The following is a 17596-nucleotide window of genomic DNA, read 5'->3' on the forward strand; positions in this document are numbered from 1 at the left end:
TTTACCTTGTACTTGTACTTTGTTGTTAAATACATAATTATGTTGTTGTTAAATGGCAATGAAATAAATGGCGCTACAGTCAGTGTCTGTCTATCCACAAGATTATCTATAATCATGCACCATAAAACCGTAGCAAGGTCAGTGGAAGGATAGGGTTTTAGCCAATCACATCGCAAGACGAGTGCACTGCTGACATGTTTGACCAATTGGCTCAGCCGAAGCAAGCGCTGAAGCAAAACAAACCCACCCATCCATTCATTACCTGTCAAACTGCTGACAGCAGCCTGTCAATGACACCAGGTCCAGTTATACCGTAATACCCCTGGATTCAGCCAGAGGTGATCATGGCCACTCTATGCTAGTCATTTCATCAGACGTACCTCAGTGGTTTCAATGCCTGTCATAAACAAGATTATTTACCACTGCTAATTTGCTGTTTACAATTTTTACACTGTGCAATGGGAGTGTGCAGAGCAGACTGAACTTACACTCCAACATGATGCTCCATTGCCTTGCGATCGCAATCAGTTGCAGTACGTTCTTCAATCAGTCACCAGAAAGGCCAGGCCACCAGGAATCATTCTGAATTGCCCGAGGGCCTGACATTGTACATTGCAAGTGCTCATTGTGGCGGACACCGCCGTCCAGTGTTAATTTCGTCGACTAAAACTATGACGAAAAACGTTTTTCACTGACAAAAACAAAATAAAAACTTAGCTAGGTGACTAAAATAAAACTATGACTAAATATACTGACAATTTCAACAACAAATAAAAACGACACTAAAATGGTATAGGGAGGGACTGGTGGAAGAGATCCAGTAGCACTAATAAGACAAGTCATTTAATGCGTGGTTGTGTGCAGGTGTCACTCCAAAAATAGGCACTCTACAAGCTCAGAGCGTGTCACAGCGCGACATGTTGTGAGCTTGTAGATTCTACGACATCACGGCCTTCCCAAATACATTTTAGTCTTAGACTTAATTAACTGTAGGTTTAGAATCGTATGGTATTTAGTCAACTAAAACTAGACTAATGCTGAAACATTTCAGATGACTAAAATATGACTAAAACTAAATGGAACTTTTTCTTAAAGACTATATGACTCAAACTACATCTGCTGTCAAAATCAACACTGCTGCCACCCTGTGTCTCCTGCTAGAAAACCAAGATCTCCACGTACGATAAGATGTGGGAGTTCATGAGCAGCCGGAGGCACTCTGTGATGGTCCAGAACGTGGACGACGGCATCCACCGGGTACTCACCTCCGACTACGCCTTCCTGATGGAGTCCACCACCATCGAGTTTGTCACGCAGCGCAACTGCAACCTCACCCAGATCGGAGGCCTCATCGACTCCAAGGCCTACGGTGTGGGCACTCCCATGGGTAATTATGAACGCAGTCACACACTGTGGTAATGCACGCCCACAGTACAAATTGTTATGAGGCTCTCACCGTGCGTGTGCAATACAGTACAAATAAATGTAGCAGTAAAACATGGTTAATGGTGTTTCACTTTGACACATTTAATGCATACGAAAGCGATGTTGAACATTGAAGTCATGATATAAGTCAAAACATTGCGCGTCAGCTCTGAGAGCGAGAAACCGGAAGTGGCTATTCTATTCACTGTCATTACGGTATCTCTGCTGTCGGAAGAAACTACTTAACTAAATATATATTATTTTTCAGGAACTGAAGAAAACCGTATATTTTTTAAACTATGCAATACTGCCTCATCAAAGTTGGTGACTTAAAGATGGAGTGTCGTGACTTTTGTATCAAAGTTTTTCATGTGTTTATGAGGAATGGAAAAAAACAGTGATATGGTGACATTACAATACCACCCCCTTCCAATTTACAATTTAGGCATTTAGCAGATGCTCTTACTCCAGAGCGACTTACAATAAGCAAGAATAAAAAGCATGGCAATACATCACATACATAAAAGTAGTTATCATGAAACATGTGTAAGCTAACCCCTCCCCCTTTATCATACAACAACTTATGTGTGTGTAGCTTCAGTTCAGGTGGATCACCTTCACCACCCATCACCCACCAGGCAAACCAGGCACACTTAATGAACTGGTGGCCACATAAAAATGTCATTTTAACAAATACTGTACACTTTTTGGAAAACATTCTTCCACCTCATGTAATAATAATACTTGATGGTCATCTTTTAGCGTGGACAAAATCATGGCACTCCAGCTTTAATATAATATTGTCAATAATTGTGGAGTCATGCTGTGTTTTTTGTCATTACACTTACTGTGATCACTTTCTTTGGAGCTACAGAACTCATCATGGATAATATAACATGAATGCAGCCTTTTCACTTTCTGAGAAATAAACTGAGACTGCTTTATTTTATATGTTGGCCGAATCCATCTTGCTCTGTGTTAGTTTATTCACTCAAGGTGTGATTGTGAGAGCTCTTTCGCCATACAGTGAGAGTGAATGGAATCGCTGTATAATACATCAAGTTCTCACTCACAGAGCACAGTAGCAGCCGATGAAGATGAATCATCTTCATCGGTTGCTACTGTGCTCTGTGAGTGAGAACTTGATGATTGACAGTGTTTGGATTTATACCGTATCATGCCCAGGTAACTGTGCAACCCATGGTTTAACCAAAGTTCAACATTGGTGGAGTCTATATTTGAGAACAGGTTTTGCTGTTTTATGAAATGCCTGCCTATGCTCCTGCTGTTGACATGCAGCAGTCCACCCTCACTGTCTTCAGTCACTGAAGCCTTCATGTTTCATGTGGAGGAAGGAATACAGTATGTGCAGGAGAGGAGACCCTGGGGCCAGCCAGTCAGGAGACGAATGGAGAGCTATGTGACATCAATAAAGCATTGCGTATATAGGGAGGGCGGCACACTTTGCGCGTTGTGCGCGGAGGTGCGAGATTTGATTATGGCGCTCAGCGGCAGATTGTCTTAATCCTGTTACACATGCAGCCCCGAGCGGGCCTGCCCACAAATGAAAAGGAAAAACTCGAGTTAAGTACCTGAGTTAGACGGGAGAAAATCACTCTGAGTCACAACAGGCGAATGGCTGAGTACAATGACCTTGCGCGAATGCTGCTCTTATCTAGTATCTAATTCATTACAGTGCAATGTAAGGTTGTCGTTGTAATGTTTATGCAATTCAACAAAATGCGGCTTTCTAACAACACGCTTGCCTCAGTGAATGCCTGCGTAACAAACAGTACTTGAAAGCACCATTGTGGCTCGAAAGAAGTGGCTTTGCACCATGGAGCAAGCCTTCACATTAAAATCCTGTGTTATAGCTGCAATCCGTTCTTTATTTGAATGAATAAAATGTTATTTTATCCAATCTGTATGCTAGAGTGTGCTAATACAATATACAACAATTAGCACATGTGCATTGTTTGTACGTTTTCCCCCTACACTTCCATTGAGAGATTTTAGGCCCTGATGCTGGGTAGGACACCTACCATTTAGCCCAGCTCCGCTGGCCAAGCTCCAAATCCCCGGTAGGACGTCAAATTTACGGATTGCAGTTTTTAATGTATCCATTTGTAACTCAGAGAGAGTAACAAATGTTACCACATGTATTAACAATGAGGATTTATCATAGTGTTCTACTTTTTAGTTCTACATTCTAGTATGATAGTATGAGAACTTTGAGAAGCGGGAGCATCGTGCATGATCTGAGCTGTAATTTAACTCCAAATGGACCAGCAAGGCTCACAGTCAGAGATTGTAATGTGTGAAATAGAAGCGGCTGCATCTTCATATATATATATATATATATATATATATATATATATATATATATATATATATATATATATATATAATACTGCACCATGGTGTGTGAAGTCTGAGATTGGCCTGCATGGTTCATTTGCAGAGCTTGTGAACATATTCCCTGCTGGTCAGTGAAAGAAGGCCATTTGAGTGACTGCTGTGCTGTGTATGAAAGCTATTGCAGAGAGGCAGTGTTTACTCTGAATGGTTGTATATCCTGAGTGATTTGCTCCTCATAAATGTTTGCTGTGTGTGTGCGTGCGACGTGCCTGCGCGTGTACAGATGCACATGTTGGCAACTGTGTATAGACCGATTCCGTACCGGTTTCATGGTCGCAGCCTACGTATTTCCTGTAGGCGGACTCGACGTAGCTGCGGGGGTAAAACCCTCACCAGGCGCACATCTTCCACTACAGTGAACGGCAGAGTGACTGATGTTAGTTTGCCTCAAACTTTACTCCTTTACCTGCTTTTTTACTAACACTAACATTACAAAGATGCCCAGAACATCGAGATGAACCTGTGTAGTTTATGGCTGCTCCAACAGTAGTGGCAACATAACAAATAAAATAAAACGGAATGTCTAATATCCACCGCGATGGCTGAGACCAGAGCCATTGAGCAATGGTTGAGACAAAGCAGTGAAAGATACATAACGCCAGTCTTACCCAATACCAAATATTTCTGTTTTATTAACACAAGGCTGCTGTACTTTATACCTCATACTTTAAATGCTTAGTATGAGGTATAAAATACAGCAGCCTTGTGTTCATAAAACAGAAAGATTGGGTATTGGGTAAGACTGAAATTATGTATCTTGCAGGATTCTTCACTGCTTTGTCTCAACCATTACTCAATGGCTCTGGTCTCAGCCATCGCGGTGGATATTAGACATTCCGTTTTATTTTATTTGTTATGTTGCCACTACTGTTGGAGCAGCCATAAACTACACAGGTTCATCTCGATGTTCTGGGCATCTTTGTAATGTTAGTGTTAGTAAAAAAGCAGGTAAAGGAGTAAAGTTTGAGGCAAACTAACATCAGTCACTCTGCCGTTCACTGTAGTGGAAGATGTGCGCCTGGTGAGGGTTTTACCCCCGCAGCTACGTCGAGTCCGCCTACAGGAAATACGTAGGCTGCGACCATGAAACCGGTACGGAATCGGTCTATAGTTGTAGTGAAGGTGGAGGTGTAGCCTATCTGGTTGTTTGTAGTAGTGCATTTCGACAGTGGTCGTGTGGCAGCGCTTTTGTTTTATATTCATATAAAATTCCTATGCATGGACAGGTATACTGTGATTGCCAGAGAGAAAGATTGAGAGGGCGAGAGCGAACCGAGCGGAAAGCTGAGAAAAAGAAAGGAGAGCGGGCGCTGGTGTCAGCCAGGTTGTGCACCGTGCACACCGCCCATGCTGAAGGAGAGGGTGTTTAGCATCATTACTCCCTCATGGGCTATTCACATGCAGCCAGAACAAGGCATTTAAATTGCTAATCCTACCCTTTTAGTAGCCTTTACCATATGCAGCCTGTATTCCCTTATAGCGGGCCCATTTAGCATATATCTCATTGACTTTAACAGAGAGGACTTGTCAGGCCGTATTAGTACCTAGGCCTTGACGGTACGACGGCGCTCAGCGCCTTTGGCACTCCTCTGGACTCCGTAATGGACATACTCAGCTCACCTCCGAGCTGTTGGCCGTAGCTCACACTAATGGAATGTTTACTGCAATGGCATCCGTTCATTGGCAACGTCTGTTGGTTCCCAGTGCAGCAAGCTCTGTGAAGGAGTATTGTAGGGCGACGATATATTTAATGCTAAAAGGTGTAGCTCCTGTCACTGTAAATACTATAGCGGAGATGAATTGTTTGTATTTGCAAACATTGCTTGAGTTATTATAGTTTTGAAATTAGTTTTAGTTTATATTTAGTTTTTCTGCTTGGTGTTTGATTTCAGTTTAGCTTTAGTTAGTTTATACAAGTGCATAAGTAGTTTTAGGATTAGTGTTTTTCAGGTATTATGAGAAAACCCTTCATATTCATAGATGCTGAATAAGGTATGATGATCAAATGTGAACATCAAATATGATATAATTTCACATCGAATTCCATATATAACAGCAACACAACAATTATGGTTCGGTTAGATGTCGGTTTCGGCTTTTCTGATACTTTTGTTTTTAAGAGAACCTCTTCTTTCACTAGATGCCAAAGTATAGGATTGTTTCCTCCTCACCTTCCTAGGCTTGAAGACACATTTCCGTGTTGACAAGAAGGTGGTGGAGATGTATTGACACGTTAATGATAAAGTCATCATTGATAACTTACTTAATGACACTTGAATCTAATTGAATTCTCACGCTGAGGCAGCAAATAATTTCAAATTAAGCAATGAATACATTTTATGCACAAGAAAATGAACACAATACCTAGCTGTTCTTCCTTGGTTACTACTTTGTGTTGAAGCTGTTGAAGTTTATGTCACGACTTGAACCGTGGGCCAATACTGTAGTTATGCATTTTCTGTAGGAAATCATTACAAGCGGAGTTTGACAGATACTCCCCTCCTCCATGTTTTCTTTTCTGGCAGCCTTGCTTTTCACATGCCATTTCAAATGGGCTAGCATGTTTGATGTGTTGCCAGCAGCATACCTGGTCGTGACTGAACAATGGCGCATTATGGCGGCATGTTGCTTTCGTCTTATCCACTTGTCTTTCTCTGTTGTTGTATTTCACAGAGAAAGCAGTGTTGTGTGTGTGTGTGGGGGGGGGGGGGGGGGGGGGGGGGGGGGGGGATTCTTCTCGGCTGACAACATGATGGCTGGGCTTAAGGGCCAAGTGTGCTATCCCTGTAGAATTCTGTGTGTACAGCATGCTGTGTATGCCGCACTACCGTGTGGGAACTCAAATTCTTTCAGAATTTTTCATGCTAATTACTTTATTCCCCCCCCCCCAACTCATTCTGTACCAAACTGAACATGATGTACCAAAATAGTTTAGATTGAATATTTATGTACACTGTTACACCTCTAGTTTTAGGTGTTTTTTCCCCCCTTTTAGTTTTAGTTCATTTATTTTAAATATTTGTTTGTGTTTGTTAGTCTCTGTTTCCTGAAGGCTATGGATGCTAATGGTGTCCTTCTCTTTGTGGTGAATGCTTTTGTTTGTTTTTCTACACACTACATACTAGGTATGTTGTCCAACTTACTGAATATTGTGTTAAAAAAACATAACTCCTTTGGGGGGATGGAGGGCGGGGGGGGGGGGGTGGTCTTCAGTGCTTCAGTACTACTTACTTACAGTACTTGAGTATACATGCACTTAGTTACTGCACGCCACTGGTGTTCATGCGTGTACACAACATCATGCAGCGTGTTTTCAATAGACCCCACCCCATGCGGGGTGACATGGACATGCCATGTCACCCAACATCTGCCACCACTTTTCACTTGCAGGTCAACCTGCTCTTGCATGAGCACACCATTACATCCTCTGGCCCGGTCATGTCTCGGGAGACCCCAGCGCCGCTGTCGTCTTTCTCTGTCTCTCTCTCTCCCTTATTACCATCAATCTTCATTCGCCTTCATTAGGCTGTATTAATCATTATGCGCTGCGGTGTGGAGGGGGTGGTTTGCAATAGTCAGCAGGTGGCCGGCCATTGCCCTCAGTTGTCGCCGTCCACTCCCATAGCACGTCATTTAGCTCTGCCCTCATAAACGAGACAGAGGCCCGAGTCCAATTCTGGGTGACGGGAAAAACCTCCACAGCCTTGACCCTGACCGCCACTACAGCAGCCATCCCTCCCAACCGCCTGTATGCGATCCGCGTGTGTCTTAAGACAGAGAGAGGTGACGGCACAGGCGGAACCAAAGAGGACATCTGGCAGAGGATTGGCACAGAACGGCGGCTTCAGCCTTGAGGACCAGTTCATCTGAGAGTGCAGATCAGAGCACGATGGGTGTATTCACAAAAACGACATTCATTATACATTACAGGCCTATATCCCCCAGTCCCCAGGATGTGATGATTTTAAACATTCACCCCACATCTATTTGCTTTCCTTTGGTGCTGCTCATTGCTAGACTTTAACATGCAAAACAAGTCGTTTGATGTGTCTGATAGCAGGAGAGCAGCGGGGCTTTTGCTGAACTAAATATATGCAGGCGTTCAGAATGGCAGTCATTGCAGCAGATTTGAATTTCCATGCTGTATTTTGGGGGGTTCAAAGACAAATGCATTAGGGATTGGTGTGCCATTACTCTGCCTTGATACTGGCAGATCACAGTTCTTATTCTGGATTCACCGTGGCCTGTCATTTCACTCTCCTCTCTTCCTTCACACTTAAACACCATATGGTTGTCCCCCAGGGCTCTACTAGTGTCTCTTCTGTTTTCTGTGGGGAAAGCTTCAGCTCACGACATGTCTGGTGTTTTCTGTGGGGAAAGCTTCAGCTCACGACATGTCTGGTGTTTTCTGTGGGGAAAGCTTCAGCTCACGACATGTCTGGTGTTTTCTGTGGGGAAAGCTTCAGCTCACGACATGTCTGGTGTTTTCAGCTCTCAAATGAATATAATCCTGTCCTATCCTATCACTGACAAACACAACATATGAACTGCCCCCCCCCCCCCCCGCCCAGACACACATACTGTACAGATTACATAGGAAGTTGTAATTATGAAATGTAATTTAAATTAGCCAGCTTAAACCCTATAGTTAGTTGACCGGAGTTCCCCAGGGGATTATCAGTAGGCCCTGTCCTCTTTCCCCCCAAGCTACATTAAAGATGGAGTGCCACCATTTTTTCCACCCTAAAACATGATCATCAGGTATTATTACAATATAAGGGGGAAGAACTTTTTCCAAAAAGTGTACCGTATTTGTTAAAATCATGCTTTTATGTGGACACGCCCACCAGTTCATTAAGTATGCCTGGTTTGCCTGGTGGGTGGTGATGGGTGGTGATCCACCTGAACTGAAGCCACACCCACAGCTGTAGTTGTATGATAAAGGGGGAGGGGTTAGGGGAGGGGCTGATAGTGTGGTGTCACAATATTACTGTTTACTTCATTGGCCCGTTTGACTGTCAAGGGTTCAGCCTCCAGGAAGAAACCCTAAATACAAAGTCAATACACAATTGCACATAAAAACAACTCCAGTCTGTCTAATTAAGTACTGTCACCTCATAGACACATGAAAAACTGGAAAAATTCAAAAATTGTGGCACTCCATCTTTAAATATCTTTGCTGAAAATAGCTGATCTACAAGCTCACAACACTTCATGTGGCTAGTCTTTCACTTGGCGGGAGATTGTTATGGTACCAACCAGTCATTTTTTACACTAGCCTACATTTAAATATACAGTAACACTGCACTACTCGTGTTTCTGGCTGGCGAAATGGCACTTTGATCCCACAGAGTTGGCCGAGTGTCAAGGCCACCAGGCTGAATGGGCAAGTTATCAGACGCTTTGGCTGGTGATCCATCGTGGAAGCGAAAAGGGAAGGCATTTAGATGGAAATGAATGACGAGAACAAAGCGTGCGTCACATTGCTGATCACCATGACAGACGCTTCTGAAAGGTGCGGGCCAGTTTTTCTAAACTACGTGAGTCAACCACCAGGGGCCCTTGAGCAGCCACTCCTCTTGGTGGCATGACTTAGTTTGAATATACAGATTATTACAGTATGTGCAGAACTTATACCACCAGAGTGCCATTTGTTCTTCCACATGGAGTTATAGGCGCTTCCTCAAGATCTGAGCTGTGATGTCACAAGTCCCGTGAATCTATTATTGTTCAATATCGTCACTGTCAGAAACCTCCTATGTCATATTTTAACTCTGTGTTTTTTTTCGTAAATGAATGCCCCACTTCATCACACAGCAGGTCTACAAGCGATGCGGTCTGGTACTTATGATACTTTTTCATTTGAATCCAGAGAAGTAACAGTTTTGAACATACAGTATGAGTTTTCTACCTGACAGAGTCGATATGGAAATTGGCCAGTTTGCTGAAACCTGAAAGGATGAGATGAGCAGCGGTGGTGGGTGGGGCATGATGCCTGTCATATCTGCATATTTGAATATGCATAATAAGACTATATTCATGAATGGTGTTTTTACATTTTATGTGGAAAAAACTTGTTGAGCAAACTATTAATCATAGCCGAGTAGTGTTACAAACTTTAAAATGTGTCTGTAGGGGAACTTTAAAGGACGTCCTTTGTCTCTATAGGTAATTAGACATCTGAACGGACAAAAATGACATGCAAGGTTCTCCAAGATTCCGTTTAGGGGCCTCTTCTGTTTGGGGCCATAGTATGTACATGCATTTGGCTCATTTGTTAGCTTATTATTTTGAGGATAATTACCCTATACACACAAATTTACTTTGCAATATCATCAGGCAACTGTGGTCTAATCTAATGCAAGCACCAAGAAAGTGCGTTGAACAAACTTTGGATATGCCAGTATTCAGTTTCACAAAAAACAAACTGAATAGTTTAGAACAATTACAAACCAAATCTTGCTGTAGTCACAGACTCCGATCTGGATTTCCACAGACGCGTTTAGACAGTAGTCTACTGTCTATCAAAATAATAATCAAGGATCATCTGGATTTGGAAAAATGTGTCCATCCATGCATCATCAATAAGACTCAACTATTATAACTTTGTCAGATCTTAAAACTGGCTTCCTGGTTGACAATTCATTGATTTCAAAATGCAATATTTCTTTGTTTATAAAGCACTGATTGAATGGCCTAGAACCAAAATATACATTTCTGAACTTCTGCTAAGTTATGAACCATAAAACGTTTGTTTAAACGTCTATGTGTAAACACATAAAAATGCCTGTTACCAGGGTTAGAATCAGTGCTGTTTTTTCCACCATTGCACATCATTTGTAATCCTGATGTCAACAAAGGAGACAACGGCGGAAAGAGTTATCTTCTTGATATGTAAACATTCCCACCCCCACCCCAGTCCCTGCTGATTACCACTCATTTTGAGTGGTAATCAGTGGGATTTTTATTTATTATTGGTGTTATTTTAATAATTCAAGCTGCATTAACATCCTGATTGTGATGTGTACAGTAAGTCCTACCACAGGGAGCTCTGGAGGGCAGGAGTATGATAGGAGCTATAGGTTCCCTGCAGTTTGTTGCAAGGTTTCACCCTTCAGGTATAATCAGGGCTCTCAGTGTGTGTCACGCACGCACGCACACTGTAGCTGTCAGCTTTAGTTATCATTTAATGACCATAATCGACCATAATGCACACTACGGCCATCTTGCCAGCAAGGTGGTAACTATAGCTGCAATTTCCCATTGACAGCCCATGTATCCAAACAGGAAAGTCCTACTGTATCTGATTGTATTATTAACCCATTCTGACCTGAGATCAGATTCATACGAGGTTTCCACTGGACACACACTTGTCTGATCAACCCATTCTGACCTGAGATCAGATTCTAAAAATGTCAGTCGTTCTTCGATTTTTCAAAAATAGCAGACCTACAAGCTCGTAGCGCGCCACTCGGTGGCGTGCTATGAGCTTGTAGATCTGCTATTTTTCAATAGCTAAAGCATAACATGATGCTAACACCAAAATGGGTGCCTGTTCAGAATGGGTTAAACCATGTTAAACTCACCAACATTGCCCCTATATGAAAAGCTTGAATTATCCTCTTTCTATCTGCAAAGTGTAAAGATCCACCATAGATATGTTATGAGCTACTTCCTGGTGTTTTTCTGCCAGGTGAAACCACCTGACTAATGAAAGCTCATGAAAACTAGTTGACATGTTCTAGCCCTAGTCATACTGATCTGATTGGCTCCTCTGGCCAATGTGAAGGGGAGAGGCAAATATCCCCGGCAGCCACGCAGGCTGCAGACACATGAGCAACGCAGCAGGGAAGCATGCTCACACTCACGGGTGACGGGGAAGGAACTAAGAGCACACCCCCACATGGCGCAGGGGGTTGAACACAACAGAGACAGACAGCGCTTCTTTCACCTGACAAATATCACTAACACTATGTGATAATTTCTTGTTTTTTTTCTTACTGTTGGAGTTTGGAAGCGCTCATTTTCAGTAAAGCAACCTCCTGCTGCCTCCTGCTTTATGTGCAAATTCTAAACGGGTGGCATGCAGGGCCGTTGAGTGATATCCAATGAGCACTTCCAAACTCCAACACTTGCAAACACTTTACAGATAGAAAGAGGATAATTCAAGCTTTTCTTACAGCTGCAATGTTGGTGCAGGCTACAAACGCTATCCCTCTGCTGCACACAGCTGCAGTGAGTGAGATTCCAGCACTCCATAGCCTGAAGGGATGGGACCTTCTCATTGGTTGAGGCAACGTTTCGGACTGAAACGTCAAAATAAAATGTCCAAAAAAGCCATTTTTTATTTCACCATGACTTTAATGTACAAGCGGCGCTGGTTGTTTTTCCAACCCTCAGGCTCTCCGTACAGAGACAAGATCACCATCGCCATTTTGCAGCTTCAGGAGGAGGGCAAGTTGCACATGATGAAGGAGAAATGGTGGCGGGGGAACGGCTGTCCGGAGGAGGAGAGCAAGGAGGCCAGCGCCCTGGGGGTGCAGAACATCGGCGGCATCTTCATCGTCCTGGCGGCCGGACTCGTCCTGTCCGTGTTTGTGGCTGTGGGAGAGTTCCTCTACAAGTCCAAACAGAACGCACAACTTGAAAAGGTAAGGAGGGGCCTGTGGAAGTATATCGTCGCTGTCGGGGCAGAAACCTCCTATCTCTGTATTCAGATTTATTTTCTTTTTTTCCCCGTAAATTAGCACCCAACTTGATCCTACAAAAGCATAAAAAGTAGCAACAGGTTTCCACCCGACAGAGACGATGTACATTTTCTCGATGAAAGCATTGTTCTGTTTTACACAGTTCACAGTTCACATAATGTATTGCCGTTATCATCATGCTGCACACACACACAAATGGGTTCGCATCGCTATAGGAGACACAAACAAGTACTACACTTTGTCATGCCATTCCTCAGACGTAGTGACTCAGTAAATGTATGTGAACGATAATGTGCAGTAGGTGCCAGGTGGGCAATACTTACTCAGCAAATTGTCTCACATAATGTGAAGCAAGACAAATAAACATGGGCTCAATCACTTTGCATTTTTAAGTGACCATCTGTTTGCTCAATTCCTGAAGCTTATATTGCATCCATGCCATTATAATAACCAATAAGATAAGGGTTGGTTTCTTTGCATTTACTCATTTAGGCCGACAGGCGACAACAAGAAAAGAAAAGTGAGGATTTCTGCTGTCACCACGGACCCGGGCTAGACTTTAACCACCATCCAAAATGACCTCAAGAAAAGCTCAAGAGACTTTTTGTATTGTAAATTAAGATGCTCTAGAAATGCCCGATATTATACGACCGGTATTCTGAGACTATAGAGGGAATGGACACTATCACTAACCTCAGTGGGCACTTGCACAATGTTTGGATTGTTGGCAAATGGTGCATGGTTGGGACCATACAGTAGGTTTACTGAAACCTGCGTGTACAGTAGGCACATGTGGAACAATAAGGTTTGTTCTCTAATGCATGACCCACGCCCTTAAAACGAATCACATTCCACTCCAGATACCGTTCTAGATCTGGGCAACTACAGAACACGAGTCACGTATGCTTTGATTAGAGCTTTTCCTTTTTGGGTTACAACAAGATACTTACAGTACATACATCTTCATATCCATCTAGGGGCATTAATCCTGTGAGCAATTATTACAGTTTGGGATCAACTGAACAAATAACTAACTATAATGGTTTAACCCAAACCTAGTGCGTTCATACTCTAATCATCTTTGGACAGAACAACCCACAATTCCCACTCCAAGTCCCCCGTTAGGTTCGACTCCACAGGAACGGTCATTAACAGCTGACTGCAAAACCTTCCATTGATCACAGAATGTCTTTCAACTCAGTCAAAAAAGCCGCTTTTCATTCAATATCACAATATGCCGTACATGCAAACACGCCTCGAGACAAACACACACACGCACGCACGCACGCACGCACGCACTCACGCACTCACGCACTCACGCACGCACGCACGCACGCACGCACGCACGCACACACACACACACACACACACACACACACACACACACACACACACACACAATGTGAGCTTGTGCCTATTAATAATGGTGTGTTGAAGCTGAAAGAATGTAGAAAATATCAACTATATTTCATATATCTTAGAAAACTGAGTTGTCATTACTAACTCAGTTCATTACTGATTTCCTTGTAAAATATACTTAGCAGTAATATCACGCAACAACGTATAAATCCAGAAAATAATATTAAATTAAGTCACTATCATTTCCCGTGTATTTCACTATTTCAAGATACATGGGCCCAGGCCGTAGCGTAACGGTCTGGGCACCAGACTGGTGATCCAGTCGCGGTGTGCCGCGGGTTCGACTCCCGGACCCGACACGGCCTTTACCGCATGTCATCCCCCCATCTCTCTCCCGTTTCCTGTCAGCCTACTATCTGTCCCTTAAAAAATCAATAAAAGGCGTAAGCCGCAAAAAAAAATATCTTAAAAAAAAAAAGATACATGACACTCGAGTGAAATGGCTGGAGTCTCACAATCTAGAAGTAATTTCTCTTCTAAGCAAATAATTGCTTTAGAATTTTCTTTCTAAAGAAGTCATTGTGTTGTTGTTTATCAGTGATTGTAACTGGTAACAGCGACGGTGGTTTTCCTTGTCCAGTTGCTATCATTCAGTTGCACGTAGTCTGTTATCTCCCTTAACTGTAGGTCCTGGTTTATTTTGGTTGCGTTCCATTTCCGACACCAAAAACAAGCAACTCACAAATCACCACACGTCGCAGCGCATCATGTTGTGCACTTGTAGATTTGCTAGTTCTGGTGTGCAACAATGCCACGAAATTAAGTATAATGCTGCATCCACACGGGCAGAAGCAGAAATAGTCAGATACAGATACAGTTCATTTTTATTGAAAACCAGTGGCATGAGGATACAAAGATCCTGTCGTTTGTAGCTGCTGCAAAAGCTACAAAGCTACAATAACGTAGAGCAGGTTTCAACTTCAGCTACAAAGCTACAAATACGCTGTGTAGCTTTGCATCTTTGTATCTTTTGCATCTGCCTGTGTGAATGCAGAATCACTCAGGCATTAGTGTGCAAGGCAGGCAATAACAGAGGCTGGTGACACAAACACAAACGATAAGAAATAATAGAGAGTGATACACGCACTTCCATAAGCATTTTCACAACCCTCCTTACCATTTCGCCTCTTCCCCAAAGGTTTTATTCATTATGGTTGAAGAGTATTCATTAGAGGAGAGCGACAGTGGATACACATATCACTGTCACACATTGATTGTACCATGATCAGTGTTGCCAGGTTTTTGCGACAAGACAAAGCGGCCAGGTCTATATGAAAACAAGCCCAAAAGAAGCGACTGCGGGGGCCACATGAGCACTTAAAAGCTATATGCCTCGGCTATTTGAAAATAGCCGATATACAAGCTTGCAACTCATCGCCATGCAATGTTTTGTAGGCTTGTAGATCTGCTCTTACGTCATTTTAACACAAATCTTGTATGGGGTCTCTGGCACAAATTATTTTCAGATGGTGGTCGGCAGACAAATACATACTATATGCCTAATAATATGGGGGTCTTTTACATGAAAATGTCTCAGAACCAATTATTATATATTTTTGCAGCAAGCAGCTACACTTTAAAAACAAGCCCAAACAAACTGTAACCAGCAATGACTATAGCTTAAGTGTCTTTACTGAAAAAAAGATTCCTGACATGGCAACACTGACCATGATGCAGGTCTTTGAGATCTTTTCCACTACAAGAACTAAACCAACCATGTCGTGCCATAAAACATATTTTGTTCTTATATGGTCCTGGGTGTATTTCCACATGGCAGTCTTTCTCAAACTTCTTCATGTCATGGATCCCCAAAATGACAAAATCGGTAAATGGATAAAGTGGTTAAAATTATTTAGCTGTGACCCCCTCGGAACCCCTCCAATGACCCCTCCCGTTTTCAGATAAGGTTCTCAGAACGTCATTTGGACCCCATACTCAGGAGGTGCTGTTACTACTAACCCCTGAGTTCTATAGGAAGTTCTGGGTTTGTAATGGAATCTGCGGACATATGCTCAAAAGACAAAAACACAATAATGAATAATGAGGCAACACAAGAACTCTGGGTTATAGAATATAGAGATTTACTCGAGCAGGAGACGAGACTTACATGAACCCTCATGTATGAAAACCCAGTCTGACTCCCCGAGTGACAACAAACGACAGCCTTTTATAGCTCTCTCTCACACAGACAACCCCCAACATAGCCACAAGGCATTCACCACATGGGACAGTGACGTCATAAAGCAACAGGCCACGGCACCAAACCGTAACATGGAGTATTATTACATGTTTATCTATAGATTTCCACGACAGGTTCGACTTTCAAAATGTTTCGAAAATAGCCAATCTACAAACCCGGTACATGTTGTGTTGCGTAGCGTTGAGAGCTTGTAGATATTTTGACTTTTGGTCAATTGCAATTTTTCATGAGGTATAGGCCTACCTCCTCCTTCGGTGGTGGTCGTGGTTGTAATGGAATCGTAAAGAAAAATCCCAGAACTTGGGATGGGTTGTGGAAGGTTCTGGTTTGATCCTTTGTAGTGGAAAAGAGCTTTCAGATAGTCTATAAATAAACCACTTCTGAGATGTCTATTCAGAAGCAAGCACTTTTCCCCCATTTTGCAAATGGCACTACTGTGCTGCTGAAATGCCGTCAATTAAGAGCATGAGGCATCATGCACTCCCCCCCCACACACACACACACACACACAATGTCACCGATTTACTCTGTACAGGGATGCATCCAAAATTTCAGAATTAGGTGACTCAGTCGAGAACAAAACGCAAGGGCCTGCTGAAATAGATCTGTATTATTTTGTATACATTCATATCATCACGTCGGGCGGAAACCTTTTACTGTATGTCCAAGAAATTTCAGGAAAAGACAAAATAAAAATAAAAGTCATTATTTAGTCATACGTTATTGTTAGTACTTTTAAATGGTAAAATATTCATAAAAACCACAGACAGACTTAACATCTTTCAACTTTCTAAAGCTTCAAAATGTGCAAAAATAGCACATCGACAAGCTCATGACAGCTATTTTGTGCTACTTTTGACGAGAATGTAATTATGACAAAGTAATAACACAGGGAATTAATTTATGGACAAATATGGAGATACATGTTTCTGCCCGACAGCAACAATAATATGTATGTGAACAAAAAATAAGGAAAATGTGCAGCGTTACGGACCACACACACGCAGTCCAATGCAAATGCAAATTGTCATTAGGCTAATCTGTGAAAGTCAGCCATATATTTTGTTTCATTGCTCCGGGCCTTTCACATAATTGACTACCACCTACTTTTTATGGCACTGGGTTGTTTTCTTATACCATGATGCTGAAAGTGTCAACTTGAAAAATGTGGTGCTAAGCATCTCTTTGTTGTGTTTCACATGCTTGATAGCGCACACCCGGCAATTTGCATTTTATAATTACTTCTGTTTTGTAACATTAGAAAGAGAGCAAAAAATAGCAGCATGGCGTTGATATAATGGGATGAGCCATACACCCTCTCGTACAATGGATAGAGGTCCTGTTAATAGTGTCTTTAATCCAGTCCAAATAGATGTGTTAATGTCTTAAAATGTCTGTTTTTGAGATTACTGCATTTCCGATCTCA

General features: G+C 42.4%; 1 protein-coding gene across 1 annotated transcript in view; it reads left to right on the top strand.

The window, feature by feature from the left end:
- Positions 1-17596, top strand: part of LOC310855490 (glutamate receptor ionotropic, kainate 2) — a 174016-nt gene that overhangs the window by 150945 nt on the left and 5475 nt on the right. The window contains exons 14-15 of the mRNA XM_083760510.1: positions 1162-1387; positions 12244-12494. Of these exons, the coding sequence (XP_083616636.1) occupies positions 1162-1387; positions 12244-12494 (477 nt within the window). The remainder of the gene's footprint in view (positions 1-1161; positions 1388-12243; positions 12495-17596) is intronic.

This window comes from Protomyctophum parallelum (assembly GCF_964188405.1).
Source record: "Protomyctophum parallelum genome assembly, chromosome: 3".
In the NCBI taxonomy this organism is placed as follows: domain Eukaryota; kingdom Metazoa; phylum Chordata; class Actinopteri; order Myctophiformes; family Myctophidae; genus Protomyctophum; species Protomyctophum parallelum.